Source organism: Populus alba, chromosome 6 (genome assembly GCF_005239225.2).
Source record: "Populus alba chromosome 6, ASM523922v2, whole genome shotgun sequence".
Classification (NCBI taxonomy): Eukaryota; Viridiplantae; Streptophyta; class Magnoliopsida; order Malpighiales; family Salicaceae; genus Populus; species Populus alba.
Window position 1 is genome coordinate 19376409 of NC_133289.1, and position 12136 is coordinate 19388544.

Genomic DNA, 12136 nt, shown 5'->3' on the forward strand with positions numbered 1-12136 from the left:
TTGGGATTAGATAATTTATAACACAAACAAACAACCTCTCTATTATGTGTCCCCAACATGTACTTAAATTAATAACTAGCCTGCCCTTTTGCTGGACAGAAAAGGGTGTCTGAATCTACCTGGAAATTGAGGTGGGTTTTGTCTGAAACTCATAGAAAAGACGCATCAAACTTGAAAAAGAAATAAACTACTAAGTACTACCGCTAGCTAGAAAATAAAATAAATACGAGCAATAGGCACCTAGAGTGAGAGTGAGGGGGTGACCAGGAAAAGAGAGAGATGTGAGTGTGAGGAGAGGATGCAAACACGACGGATGACCAAAAAGGGTCTCCAATTGAACAAATCTTATCTCATCCCTCTGCTTGCTGGAAAGGGAAGACGACGGAATTTCTGGTTTTTTTTTTTTTTTTTTTTTTCTTCTCTGCACTCTCCCAATCGTTTCTCTTAAAACTAGGAATGGCGAATAAACATCAATTATGCTGTCATGCACGTTCCAAAAATACTATTCTCCTGATCTCTTACACAACATCTACTCAAAGCATGAAACAGAAGCCATGGACTAAGCTGACTGGACAGTACTCGTTTAGGACCACGACTCCTTGTTACCGCCACTTGTGTTTGTCCCTTAACAAAAATCACATTACCTAACTATGTCTTATCACAAAATTCACCCTTTTTTAACCTAACTAACGGGAGGTAATATTGGCACTCCACCATCAGATAAACTTCTAAACTCCCACGGGCCGATTATTTTTAGATTAGTCATAATATCCTTGAGACATTTACTGCTATCATGATATTTTTCTTAAGTTAATATCAGAATAAACCCATTGTTTTCACAGCTTCCCATCCTTCGGTCTGTGTTAATTACCATCATCGTATTTTGTAGCAATCATCCCAAACCTGAAATCTCACCCCCAAGATCCAGAATCCTCTCTTCAAAAGCTTTTCCTCCCTTTTGTATCGTACTCTTTCAATGGACTTACCAATATTTGGATGTTGATGTAAGGGTATGGTTGTGCAGTGGTTGTGTGGGCGGCTGGGCGGCTGGGCGGTGGTGTTGTGACAGCGTGTTGGGTTTTGGGCCATTCTTGGTGTAGGTTGTAGCGTGAAGGTCGTGGCGTTCAACTTGGATCGCGATGACTCGCTTTCTATTGAGGGAAATCTTGAAGAAATATGAGAAAATATACCAAAAGCATGAAAAGTAAAGGATTTGGAGGTTTTCAATGTTGGGTTTCTGATTAAATTTGCCAGTTTCATCTAAGCTAATACAGTCATACAAATGCATATTGTTTTTTCAATTCTTTTTTCATCCTCATACATACCCTATGATTTGTGATTGAATGCATCTTTTTTTTTGCCCCTAGCTCCATGCTTTTTTAGAGAGATGACAGCCATTTGTTAAGAAAAAGAGTAGGCATACGGAAGGAAGTGTGGCTAATTAACCACTAGTGGAGTGCAAATATCAGCTCCCCTAACAAGCATGCATGAACTTGATTCATCTCTTGCCATGCATTTAGCAGTAGAGATCAGGGTATGTACGGGTATATAAAGTAAGCTCAACCTACCGAGTCATGTAACAAGATCCAAAGACTTGAAAACAAGATACTTCTTAAAACTATGGCTAGATAGATATTCTTGCTGTAGAAGTTACAGGAAGGAGGGTAATTATCCCATGTGCCATCAGGGAAGATTTGCAGAAACTAAGTGCTAGACAGGCCGTTGGATGAGAGGACGAACACAGACTATATGCATACGTAATTTTGGTCCCACCAGGATTTGTTTGCCAATAGAGTAACATGGGTTGTTTCTAATGACACGCAAAAAGATTTATTTATTCACCCTCTGTGTGTGCAGCAGCAGCAGCAGCTGCAATCTCTTCTCAGTAGTTTTTATATCTATCAAGATGGATACATCTTCTGCCTAATTTTTCAGCAACACGCACAAAAGAAACAAAATCAATAACAGAGAGAAAAAAGAAAAGGCTGTAGAACAAAAGACATGCCTAGCCAGGGTGGCAGTATATCAAATTACACTGAAAATAATGATTGATTTTTTTATTTTTTTTTGGCTCATCACGCAAAACCTTAAAGTATTAGTACTATCGTACTTAAAACAATGCCTACCCCCCTCTCCCTCTCCCTCTCCCTCTCTCAGTGATTGTCATATCTCTAATAGCTACATCAAATAGCTCCCACATCAATCCCATAATCATCACGCCTCTACTTTCCTCAATAGTACTACCTCTCTCTCTCTCTCTCTCTCTGCGTTTTAAAACACTAAAATTCTCTCTCTCAAATGTCTATAAACCATTTCTCCACAGACCTTGAAGAAACACTCAGCTGGTGGGCACAGCAACATCAACAACAACAACCCATCATGGAACCAAACCCAAACGCGTCTTCCTCTACACCAAACAAACCCCCAAATATTTCAAACCCCAATTCTTCTTGGCCTCCCCATCACTCCTGGCTTAACCCTTACAATCCAGCTCAACAACCCTCTTCCATGTTCCTTCCTCAAAACCCAACGCTCAATTTCAATCTCAACGAAGAAGACGATGAAGATCAAGACCATGAACAGGAGCAGCGGCAGCAGCAGCAGCAGCAAGATGAAACACAACAAGAACAAGAAGTACTAGTACTAGATAAAGAACCCATGTTTGAGAAACCCTTAACACCAAGTGATGTAGGAAAACTAAACCGTTTAGTAATACCAAAACAACATGCAGAGAAGTACTTTCCACTTAGTGGTGACTCAGTGGATAAAGGGTTGTTAATGAGTTTTGAAGACGAGTCCGGCAGGTATTGGAAGTTCAGGTACTCATATTGGAACAGTAGTCAAAGCTATGTATTGACTAAAGGGTGGAGTAGATATGTGAAAGAGAAACAACTTGATGCAGGCGATGTAGTTTTGTTTGAACGACACCGTACAGATGGTGACAGATTGTTCATAGGGTGGAGGAGGAGAGGCGAGAGTGGCAGTAACAGTGGGGTGATGGTGCAGGGTAGTGGTGGTGGGGTGTGGAGCAGAGGAATATATTCATCATCATCTTCTGGGCCTCATCATCTTTCTAGTAGTAATATACAACTTGGCCTTGGGGCTAATGTGACAGCTGCTAATGTGCCATACCAACCTTACTGTCTCCATGCAGGTATATTTTACTCTTCTTTACATTTTAATTTTGTTTCTTCTTTCATCATTTTATGAAGGCAAGCATGCAGGTACTGAAATGGGTGATTTTCCAGGAACTTCTTGTTTTTTCCTGTGTGTAAAGTGCGTGACAAACACCTTCCAATTAGTTTGGAGAAATGTGGATGGATTCCGATCGGTCATATATATTATTTAGTGCTGATTTCTCCGGTGTCTGCATAAGTGTGATGCGCATACAACAATTTTTAGAAATCTGTTAGTATTTTGTTTTTGGAAGGCAAAAGAAGATTCCATCTCCTCATGATGAAACTCATTTTACTGTCTTCTCTTAATTAGCTAGCTAGCTAGCTAGCACCAGAGGTCTTTTGCTCCTCAGGGCATTGCTTCTGGGAAACAAGCATTTCAGACATTCAATAAAAGCAACCAAAAAAGGAAAGGAGGAGAATTTGTTTACGCATGGACATTGGCACCCAGAAAAAAGAAAATTTATTAATTTCACTGATCACCATCCCTTTTTTTTTTTTTTCCTATTTTTATTATTTTTTCTTTCCTCTGTGGGTGTGTGGAAAGGAACATTACTGTTTTTGCTGAACCAGATTGCTACATGGTCTTGCATCATTTATTGTTGCAGGGTCCATTGCACAGAACCTAACAACGCCGCTTGGGAACTCAAAGAGACTCAGGTTATTTGGGGTGAACTTGGAGTGCCAGCTTGATGGGTCCGAGCCATCAACACCTGATGGTTCATCTGTGTCCAGCCTGGGTCCAGGCCGCCCGCAATTCTACTCTCAATCTTCTTATTCTTCAAACAGCACTCATGGTCAAATGGTAAGCCATATGACCTTATAATTTGCTTGAAATGCAAGATTAAGATGTGACTGATGTTATTTTCTTTACTAGTTAATTTCTTTTTTTGCGGTTTCTTATCACGAGACAGATTATTATTATTATATAATAAAAAGGGTTGCAGGATTAGTGATGCCAAGTAGATCGACACGTGTCCAAAGTGCATTAGTCTAGTTTTAATTGAATCATGATTGGTATGGTTGCTCAGGAGAATTTCTTTACCTATGGTCTTTAATCAGCAGTAAATAAATAGCATTAAAAAGAAAGTAACTATTATTATTATTATCTACAAATTAAATGGGATATGAAAGTCGTGATTGACAATGTTCAGTTTAATCATTCAAATATCGTTAATTTTGAGAATTAATCCAACTGCTATTGCTGCCCACAACATTAATTTTTCAATTTAAAATCAATGAATTAATTAATGGGTCCCTAAACATGCAACATCAAGGACATCGTGTTTGTGTTTTTTTCTAGATAGAGTTGAATCAAGGAACGAAAAAGCATGCCGACCAAGCCGAACTAACTAAATTAATGACAGTTCGTCTTGGAATTGGTCTCTTCTCTTGCTTGAAAAGATGAAATCCATTATTTTCCTTCGACACCCACCAATAAAAGATTGAGATCCCTTTTCAAGCTTCAACCACTATTACTTTGAATGATCCATCCCATGTGTTGTTAAACCAAAGTCCATGATAGATAGCATTATTATATAGTGTTTGTAAGTAGTTACAGTTATTTTTTAAAGTATAAATACTTGAAAATATATAAAAATAATATTTTAAAAATTTTAAAAATTATTTTTGATATCAGTACATAAAAATAATTAAAAAAATATTAAAAAAATTAATTTCAAACAAAAAAATCACAAAACATGTTTCAACCACAAAAACAAAAAGCCGTTTACACACCTGCAAAAACAAAAGACCCTACACACCAAGCAAGCATTAATCATAGTAATAAGAACAATAATAATTATAGTTTAGGGTGTCTCAATTCAATGGTTTTAAATAATTGAACGTCAACTAGGTTAGTAAAGTTAGGTACCAAGGATAAAGAGAAATCGCTCCATTTTTTCATTCTTATTATATACATTGAAGTGGTTGTGGTTTTACATATTTTTCAAAAAATGGGTGGTGTTGTGACAGGATATCCCTCTCCCCGGAGATGTCCACCGGATGAGAAATCGCCGAGGATAAGATCTGTGGATGTGACATCCCTGGATTTGACGTCATTGAAAACCCCCACCCCCACTTGGAAGTTGGAACTAGAAGGTCAAAAAATAATACTATGAAAAAGCATATAGTATATTGTTTTGTATTTTCTTTATTAAAGAAAAGAAGAAATATCCCTCTATTTCAGGTGCACATTTCAAGCCAGGTAGAGGGGGGCAAATTGGAGGATATTAGGGATTTCTGGATTCGGAGTGGAGTGGAGAGGGAAAAATATACTCTGAACAAAGACTACTACTAGAGATAGGAGGGGGGGATGGGAGGTAGGGCCCAAAAGGGCCAATGCTGACATCAGAAACGCCAACGGGGAAAAAAAAAAAAAAAATTGTGGGGCGGTTTCCGATTGATAAATCGGGGGGTGGGAATCTATTTGGGCACTGTTGAGATTCCGCCTGAAGATTTTTCATAGCTGCTCATTATCATAATAATGGGAGGGTATGGCGGTGGGTGGGTGGTTTTGAATAGATGGATGGCAGCCCAGCAGTACTATACTAGCCCACTCTTCTCTCTTTCTCCCTCCCTCTCTCTCTCTCTCTCTCTCATTGTTTATTTTTTTTTAATCTTCACATCAATCCAAGCTGTTTTTCATGCTCCACTGTGGCTTACATACTGAGAAGCTAAGAGAGACATATTAATTTTCTTTCTATCTTCATTCAAAATCTGAGGATTATAATTTATTGGCAGTCTGGGGAAATGCTATTAGAATTCTCTGAAATGTTAGTTTCTATTGTGATTTGAACGTGTTGCAGAAGGACCAAGAGTGAGCTGACAAGAAACAAGCTAGGAGTAACAAATTTCGTCAAGGTAGCAAGAACATGTTCAGTTGCAGAGAAGTAGTGGAAGAGGACAAGGTTAAAAAAAGTAGTCACCCACACAGTTTTATAAGCACATGCAAGAGAGAGATTTCAAAGGGAATTTAATTATAAGAATTCTGCTTGTCCAATGAATGGATTACGCAAACAGAGGCGACTATCTTTTGCTCTACCAGTTATACACACACTCGACTCAAATTTCAGTATCAAATTAACTAAGATTTTCTTAAGGATTCAATTACATACAGAAGCTATCAGATTTCTACATCTTGATTTTTGACAGGGCTCGGATTAGAAATGAGTTTTTTTTTTTTTTTTTTTTTTTGTGGAAGTATAACTTCTTGTGGAGTGTAGTTTACAAGAGAGAAGGACCATCCTTGCCTTCTCGTATAATCACAAGCTAAGCTTTCTTTAAAGTTACTATAACATTACCTATACTTTGTATCTACTGGCTTGATATTTCTCCCTGCTGATCTCTGGAAGATAAACCTAACCATATCAAAAGCACTCAGGGGGTGCCACCTTCCTCATCTCCCCAAAGGTTCATTTCAGAGACTTCTACCTTCTTCACCCAACACTGGCTATGATTATTGTTGATATGTGTATGTTTGCCTCCTCGTCTCACCTAAAGTTCATTTCAGAAGCTACATCAATGCACTTTTCAAACTATCGTCCTGTGTATGTTTACTTCCTAATGCCTTTATTTTTTCAGCTAAACACTAGAAAGATATGACGAGATACCCTCCAATTCTTTTCACACCACTTTTGCTTACAACCCCTAATCATTGATGCTTGTAGGACAAATGTGCTGTCAAAAGCAGATGCTAGGCATATTCCGTACATTCAAGGTGGCTCTCATGGGAAGCACAGAGAAAAAAATGAGCAAATTATGAGAGTAAACAGCTACCACAGGATGCGTAAAAAGTTGAGAAGGAGAAGATCTAACCAAGATCAACTAGTCCTAGTTGAGTTGTATTTCCAATAAAATGAGGGGTATATAATCTTCCATCTTGTAAAATTTTAGTTTCTACGCTTAGTCACTGCTGAAAAGTGCTCCAGATACGATGCCACAATGGATGGGGAACCGTTCAGGGAAATCACTTGATAGGGCCGTCCAAACATGATTATACCGGCAAACCTAAGGCAAGTGATAGGCTTCATGGAATCAAACTAACAGGAGATCATGCATTGTAGTGGTTGACTTGTTTTCACCCTTGAACTTTCTTATTTTGTCCACAGCACCCATTCTCCACGACTTAAATGCTTTATACCTTTTTCCCTTGGAAAAGACGCCTCGTGCTAGGACAGCCTTGATGGCAAATGATTACAGATTTTTTTCCTTGGTCTATTCAAGTACCCTAATCAGTAACTAAATCAATTACAACCAAGCAAAATTCAAGACATTAACAGTATTAAGGCTCAAACATGTATGATATTAGTGTGTCTGCGGCTAATCCAAGATGTGAACAAAGGCTTTTACCAATTTAGGTACCAAGAGAAAGACAATGGATCAACCTGTGCAGAGAATGACCACAGGCTTATGAGATGACATGCCCAACACAACTTGCAAGAGAACTATATGCAGAGATATGTGCATTACCTGTGTGAATGAACGATAACGGTGTCATGTGATTATCATGGCCCATTAAGATTCAAATGAGAGAGATACCATTGACCTCCGCTAGCGATGGTGTCCAATGTTTAGTGCTCTGCAAGTGGGATGGCCCCCATATTAGTGTTGTTATCATTGGTATTCAGACAGTGGCCAATCAAGGGAATGAAGGGACTGGTCCTGTATAATGGATTTTTCATGTAAGAATAATACAACCATGCATGACTCAGTACAGTTCAAATATAGAAACATCATGCAAGTATTTCTTCATTCCACTTAGCTTTTTCCTTATCAAGCTTTTGCTTTCGGTGTTCTTGGATCAACCTCAAGCTCACCTCTTTTGACACATAACAAAGAAAAGAAAAGGAAACAGCAACTTGCAATAACCTGAGGAATAAAAACAAGTAATGGGGATGTTGATTTAGTATTGACACCACCAAAGACATCCTAAAATGCCATGAGAACCTTAAATTTGGTAAGAACTATATATTTTAACACAAAAACTCCAAGAAGTCAGCAAAACAAATCTTATCAACTAGTCACCAAAAAGTCACTCAAACACAGCTTAATTTTGGAAAATGGTTAGCTGCAAGACAAGAAAAATATGAATTTATTGTGCCCAAGGATCCATCAATGATATGCAGAAAGATGCCAGTTATTGGTCAAGGACTAGTTATCATATTATCATCCTGAGAAGACTTAAAGCAGATACCATGTGCTTGAAAAGACCTCGAAGAAAACCCCAGTCATCACGAAGGGGGCTGGGTGTGCAACCCTACTAAAAAAAGTAGAAGAAAAAATGCCGACATAACAGTCCCTTCATAATAGAAACTATGACCTATTATGCTAGAACTATTGGCGCCCCAATATAACTTTCCAATTCAATAAAAGTAGGGTTACTGGCCAGTAGCAAGAGTCAAGTTCCTATCCTGGAGCCTTAAAGTCTATTTAGTTCCACATTATGCAAATCATGCGTAATCCTCCTTTTCTCATTTTCTGCCTATCTATTGCACTAAATGTTTTCACACTTGTGCCATATGAGCCAAATATTCTGCCACCACCAAATTCTCCAAAAGCTAAAAAAAATACCATGCTGGATCAGTCTGAGATGATTTGACTTGAAAGTCTGCCGAAAGAAACCTAGTGTATGGCAGGGAATGATCCTAACTGTACCAGATAATTAAAAGCATATTGACAAGATACACCACAAAAGTTTAATCATTCTATGATGGTGCATACTGATGGAATGCATGTTCTCAAATAATAGCCTACATAAGACAAGCAAGAGCAGGAATTGCCACCTTTTCTTTACATTCAATAGTAGCTTCTTGGATGCTTCTGCACTCCCATGATCCTCAGCCTTTTAGCAGAGAAAGTAGAAGAAAATTTAGAGGGCAAAAAAAGAGCACTGAAAAGGGAGGAAAATTAAAAAGGCAGATGGAACAAAAGTATATCTTACATTGCTTCCCTTTCAATAGAGATGAGAGAAGCACCATGCTCAGTTTACATTAAGTGTGTGATTCCAGGATCTTGTTGCTTGTATCCCCTTTATCGAGAAATCACCATTTTTAGGTCAAAATGTTGAGATTTAGACCTCAAAAGACCAAGCTTTGCATAAACTTGACTTGTCGGCCAACCAAACATCAATTCCCCGATATATTTCTTGCTAGAAATAATCCCCAATTCCATTTCAAATGAGTGGAACCAAAATATTCGACCAGGTTGGTTGCTGAACCATACTACACAGTGCTGGTACCAACAGAAGCTGCAAAATGAAAGCAGCAACAATGCTAGAAAGACTGTTAGAAAAGAAAACTGCTGCAAGGATATTCCCTATATATAATCAATTGTATAGATGGGCAGATACCAGGATGGAATAGCTGGTAATATGCCCATTGTCCCAGAATGGAAAAAGAAAGAAAAGAGTCACAACCTTCCACACTACATGCTTCTGTATTCACAAATCGTGGTCTTTCTGGTCATCCATAAAAATCAGATGCAAGAAATGACTCAAAAAGTTACAAGGTTAACCATCAAGAATGCTAAAACCATACAATGTAATAAAGCCAAATCAACTTGATAATGCAGTCAGCATTGTCTATGGTATGTCCGTCTCCATATGGTACAAATACAAAAGATTCAATATATTAATAGTCTTAATGTACAAATAGAACCCTTAAATGGGATAGAGCATGTTAGAAACTTTTCTTACACTCTTTTCACAAGAATAGTAACTTTTTTTCAAAAGTTAAGTTGTACCAAAGCTCTACGGGTTTTGTCCATGGTTGATGCTCAGGAGAAAAACTTGAATCACCACACTGGAATATTGGCTCAAGTAGATTTCTTGGAAGCATTGCCCTCGATTGAGTATTAGATTCTTCTTTCATTTCCATGACCTGCTGAACACCTTAATTCCTGATATCCTTGTATAAAACTTTTAAGAGCATCTCTAAATGCAAAGCTCTTGTCATGTAAACCAGTTGTAAAGCTAAAGCAGGCCATAGAGTCTCCATACCTCCCCTTGCATCATCCACCGCTGTTAATTTCATTTGCATTAAGGAAAAAAAAAGACTATTAGACAAAGTCAGAATATATTGCAACAAATCGGAGGTTCAGAAAAGAATGAAAACATGTAGAGGGATAAAAAGGACCTCACTCGAAGAAAACAATCATAACTAGAATGGAATGACTATAAGGAATAGAAATGTTAAAAACTCAATACTACACAAGGGAGGATTAGTCTTTCGATCATTGTCTTTAGCAAAACCAAGTAAGATAGTACAGCTTGTTATAATGGTGTGCGCAATGCTAGAAAAATCAGAGATCAACATCACAGAAAAAAGATTTTTTTATGGCACAGAATCCAAATAGCAAAGGTCACGAGCCAAAAAACCACCGGGTACCAGAGATGCAAATGGCTATAGCTTCCTTCTTTCTGAAAGGTGGTTGCATCATCTGTATCTCAGACCCACCCCTACTAAATAGTCTGCAAGTTCATCGTCAACAATATCTCATTGGATTCAATGCCTGCACTGACAGCTCACAAATTCAACTCCCCAAAAGGCACCTCACATAATTCTAAAGGCAGTAAGACATAGCAAGTAGATATTCCAATAGAATTAATTGGGTTCCCTATTATCCAAAGCAAGCATTGAATACCAATTTCCAAATTAACCAAAAGAAAAGCCAAAAAAATTAACAAAAGCCTCCAAATGTTAACAATTTCAAAATAACATTACTTCAAACAGTACATAAGCATGCACAAACAAGAAGTATGCTAAATGATTCCGACAACTAAACCAAAACCATTTGGTAATACTTGTTAACTAAAAATCCCCCCAAAGTGGAAGAGAAAGAGGGGGGGAAGTGACCCAAGATGTTGAAAAACAGAGGAGTGTTTCGGTTGAGCAGCTCCACCATTGGGCTTCAGGTTATGTTGTGTATATAATCATTAGGGTGAGGACCAATATCTATCCCATTCAACCAGCTATTTCTTTAAAATCGAATGTTACACATTTGCAGACTCATTTCATTTTCTCTCTTTCTTCTCTACACTCACTCAACTGCTCTCTCTCTCTCTGCTTGTCAAGTTGAAGGAAGATCACGATGGCTACCACTGCAGTTTAAAAATAAACACGATGTCGTTTTACCTGATCTGAGGACCTGGCTCGGCTGGGTCCAGCAGCTCAATGCTGGTTTTATTTCGATAATTAATATGGTGATTACATGACACGAGTCAGTAATAATAGAATACATTATCATTATTTATTATTAAAAAAAATAAAAAGAGGGAGGGATTCCCTTTTTTTTAATTACCATTATTATTAGTATATAAAAGAGTGAGAGAGAGAAAGAATAGGCTAAGACATGCAATGAACGTGGTAGTGGTAGTAAAAGATGGATTGCCCTTCTTTATAATCCTTCATGATCTCAGATAAATAGATTCCTTAAAGAAGAAGAGTGCAAATCCACCGTCGCATGAACCCTAATTCTCCTCCTTTCGTTACCAATTAATTAACAACTGCAATAATATATCCCTTCTTTCTCTCTCAAATTTAAATAATAAAGAAAACACACATGTTATTCCATCTCTTATGGATCATCATCAACAGCCCACCAGAAACCAAAAACACCAACTCCTTTACTCTCCTCTCATAATCAAGAGAGAAGTTGTGTGTGCAACCTCTTTTCTCATTGTCTTTGATCTTTTCGGCCCTTTTGATCCTGTATCAGTCTTTCGTTTTGGTTTCTTGTCACAAATCCTACCCAACAATAAAAAATCATCACGCTTAGCCTGGAAAGTTGTCCCTTTCTTGATCCTGGAATCGATGTGTTTCGAAATGGAAGAAAGTATCTGAATTGGCGGTGGCAGCCAGAAGGGTGTGGTTTGCCAAGGTATGGAAGCTCATCATTAAACTTTCAAGATGCCTGCATGCATTAGATGCTTCCTTGAATGTTGGATTTTTTAATTCTCCACG

General features: G+C 38.0%; 1 protein-coding gene and 1 long non-coding RNA gene across 10 annotated transcripts; one reads left to right on the forward strand and one right to left on the reverse strand.

Annotated features, from left to right (window-relative positions):
- The first annotated feature begins 2112 nt into the window (after nt 1-2112).
- On the forward strand, nt 2113-7074 carry LOC118030849 (B3 domain-containing protein At2g36080). Of its 6 annotated transcripts, XM_073409706.1 has the most exons (5): nt 2115-3154; nt 3785-3981; nt 5151-5276; nt 5984-6724; nt 6845-7074. In XM_073409706.1, exons 1-3 carry the CDS (start codon nt 2299-2301, stop codon nt 5199-5201), a joined length of 1104 nt encoding a protein of 367 aa, XP_073265807.1. In that variant the 5' UTR covers nt 2115-2298; the 3' UTR covers nt 5202-5276; nt 5984-6724; nt 6845-7074. The 6 variants fall into 6 exon arrangements, with proteins under 6 accessions (XP_073265805.1, XP_073265807.1, XP_073265808.1 ...); XM_073409704.1 differs by lacking the exon at nt 5151-5276 and having other exon boundaries at nt 2113-3154; nt 5365-6724; XM_073409707.1 differs by lacking the exon at nt 5151-5276.
- Nucleotides 6182-11301, reverse strand: LOC118030850 (uncharacterized). Of its 4 annotated transcripts, none has more exons than XR_004684396.2 (5): nt 9871-11301; nt 9118-9423; nt 8960-9018; nt 7647-7755; nt 6182-7561 (listed from the first exon to the last, which is right to left on the reverse strand). It is a non-coding gene; the product is annotated as an uncharacterized lncRNA (long non-coding RNA). The 4 variants fall into 4 exon arrangements; XR_004684394.2 differs by having other exon boundaries at nt 7647-7838; XR_004684397.2 differs by having other exon boundaries at nt 6182-6671; nt 7647-8045.
- Nucleotides 11302-12136: the final 835 nt, after the last annotated feature.

Coding starts and splice junctions, on each gene's coding strand:
- LOC118030849 (XM_073409704.1), top strand. CDS start 2,299: ATGTCTATAAACCATTTCTCCACAGACCTTGAAGAAACACTCAGCTGG. Junction 3,155..3,784: donor ACCTTACTGTCTCCATGCAG/GTATATTTTACT, acceptor TTATTGTTGCAG/GGTCCATTGCACAGAACCTA. Junction 3,982..5,364: donor ACAGCACTCATGGTCAAATG/GTAAGCCATATG, acceptor CCTCTATTTCAG/GTGCACATTTCAAGCCAGGT.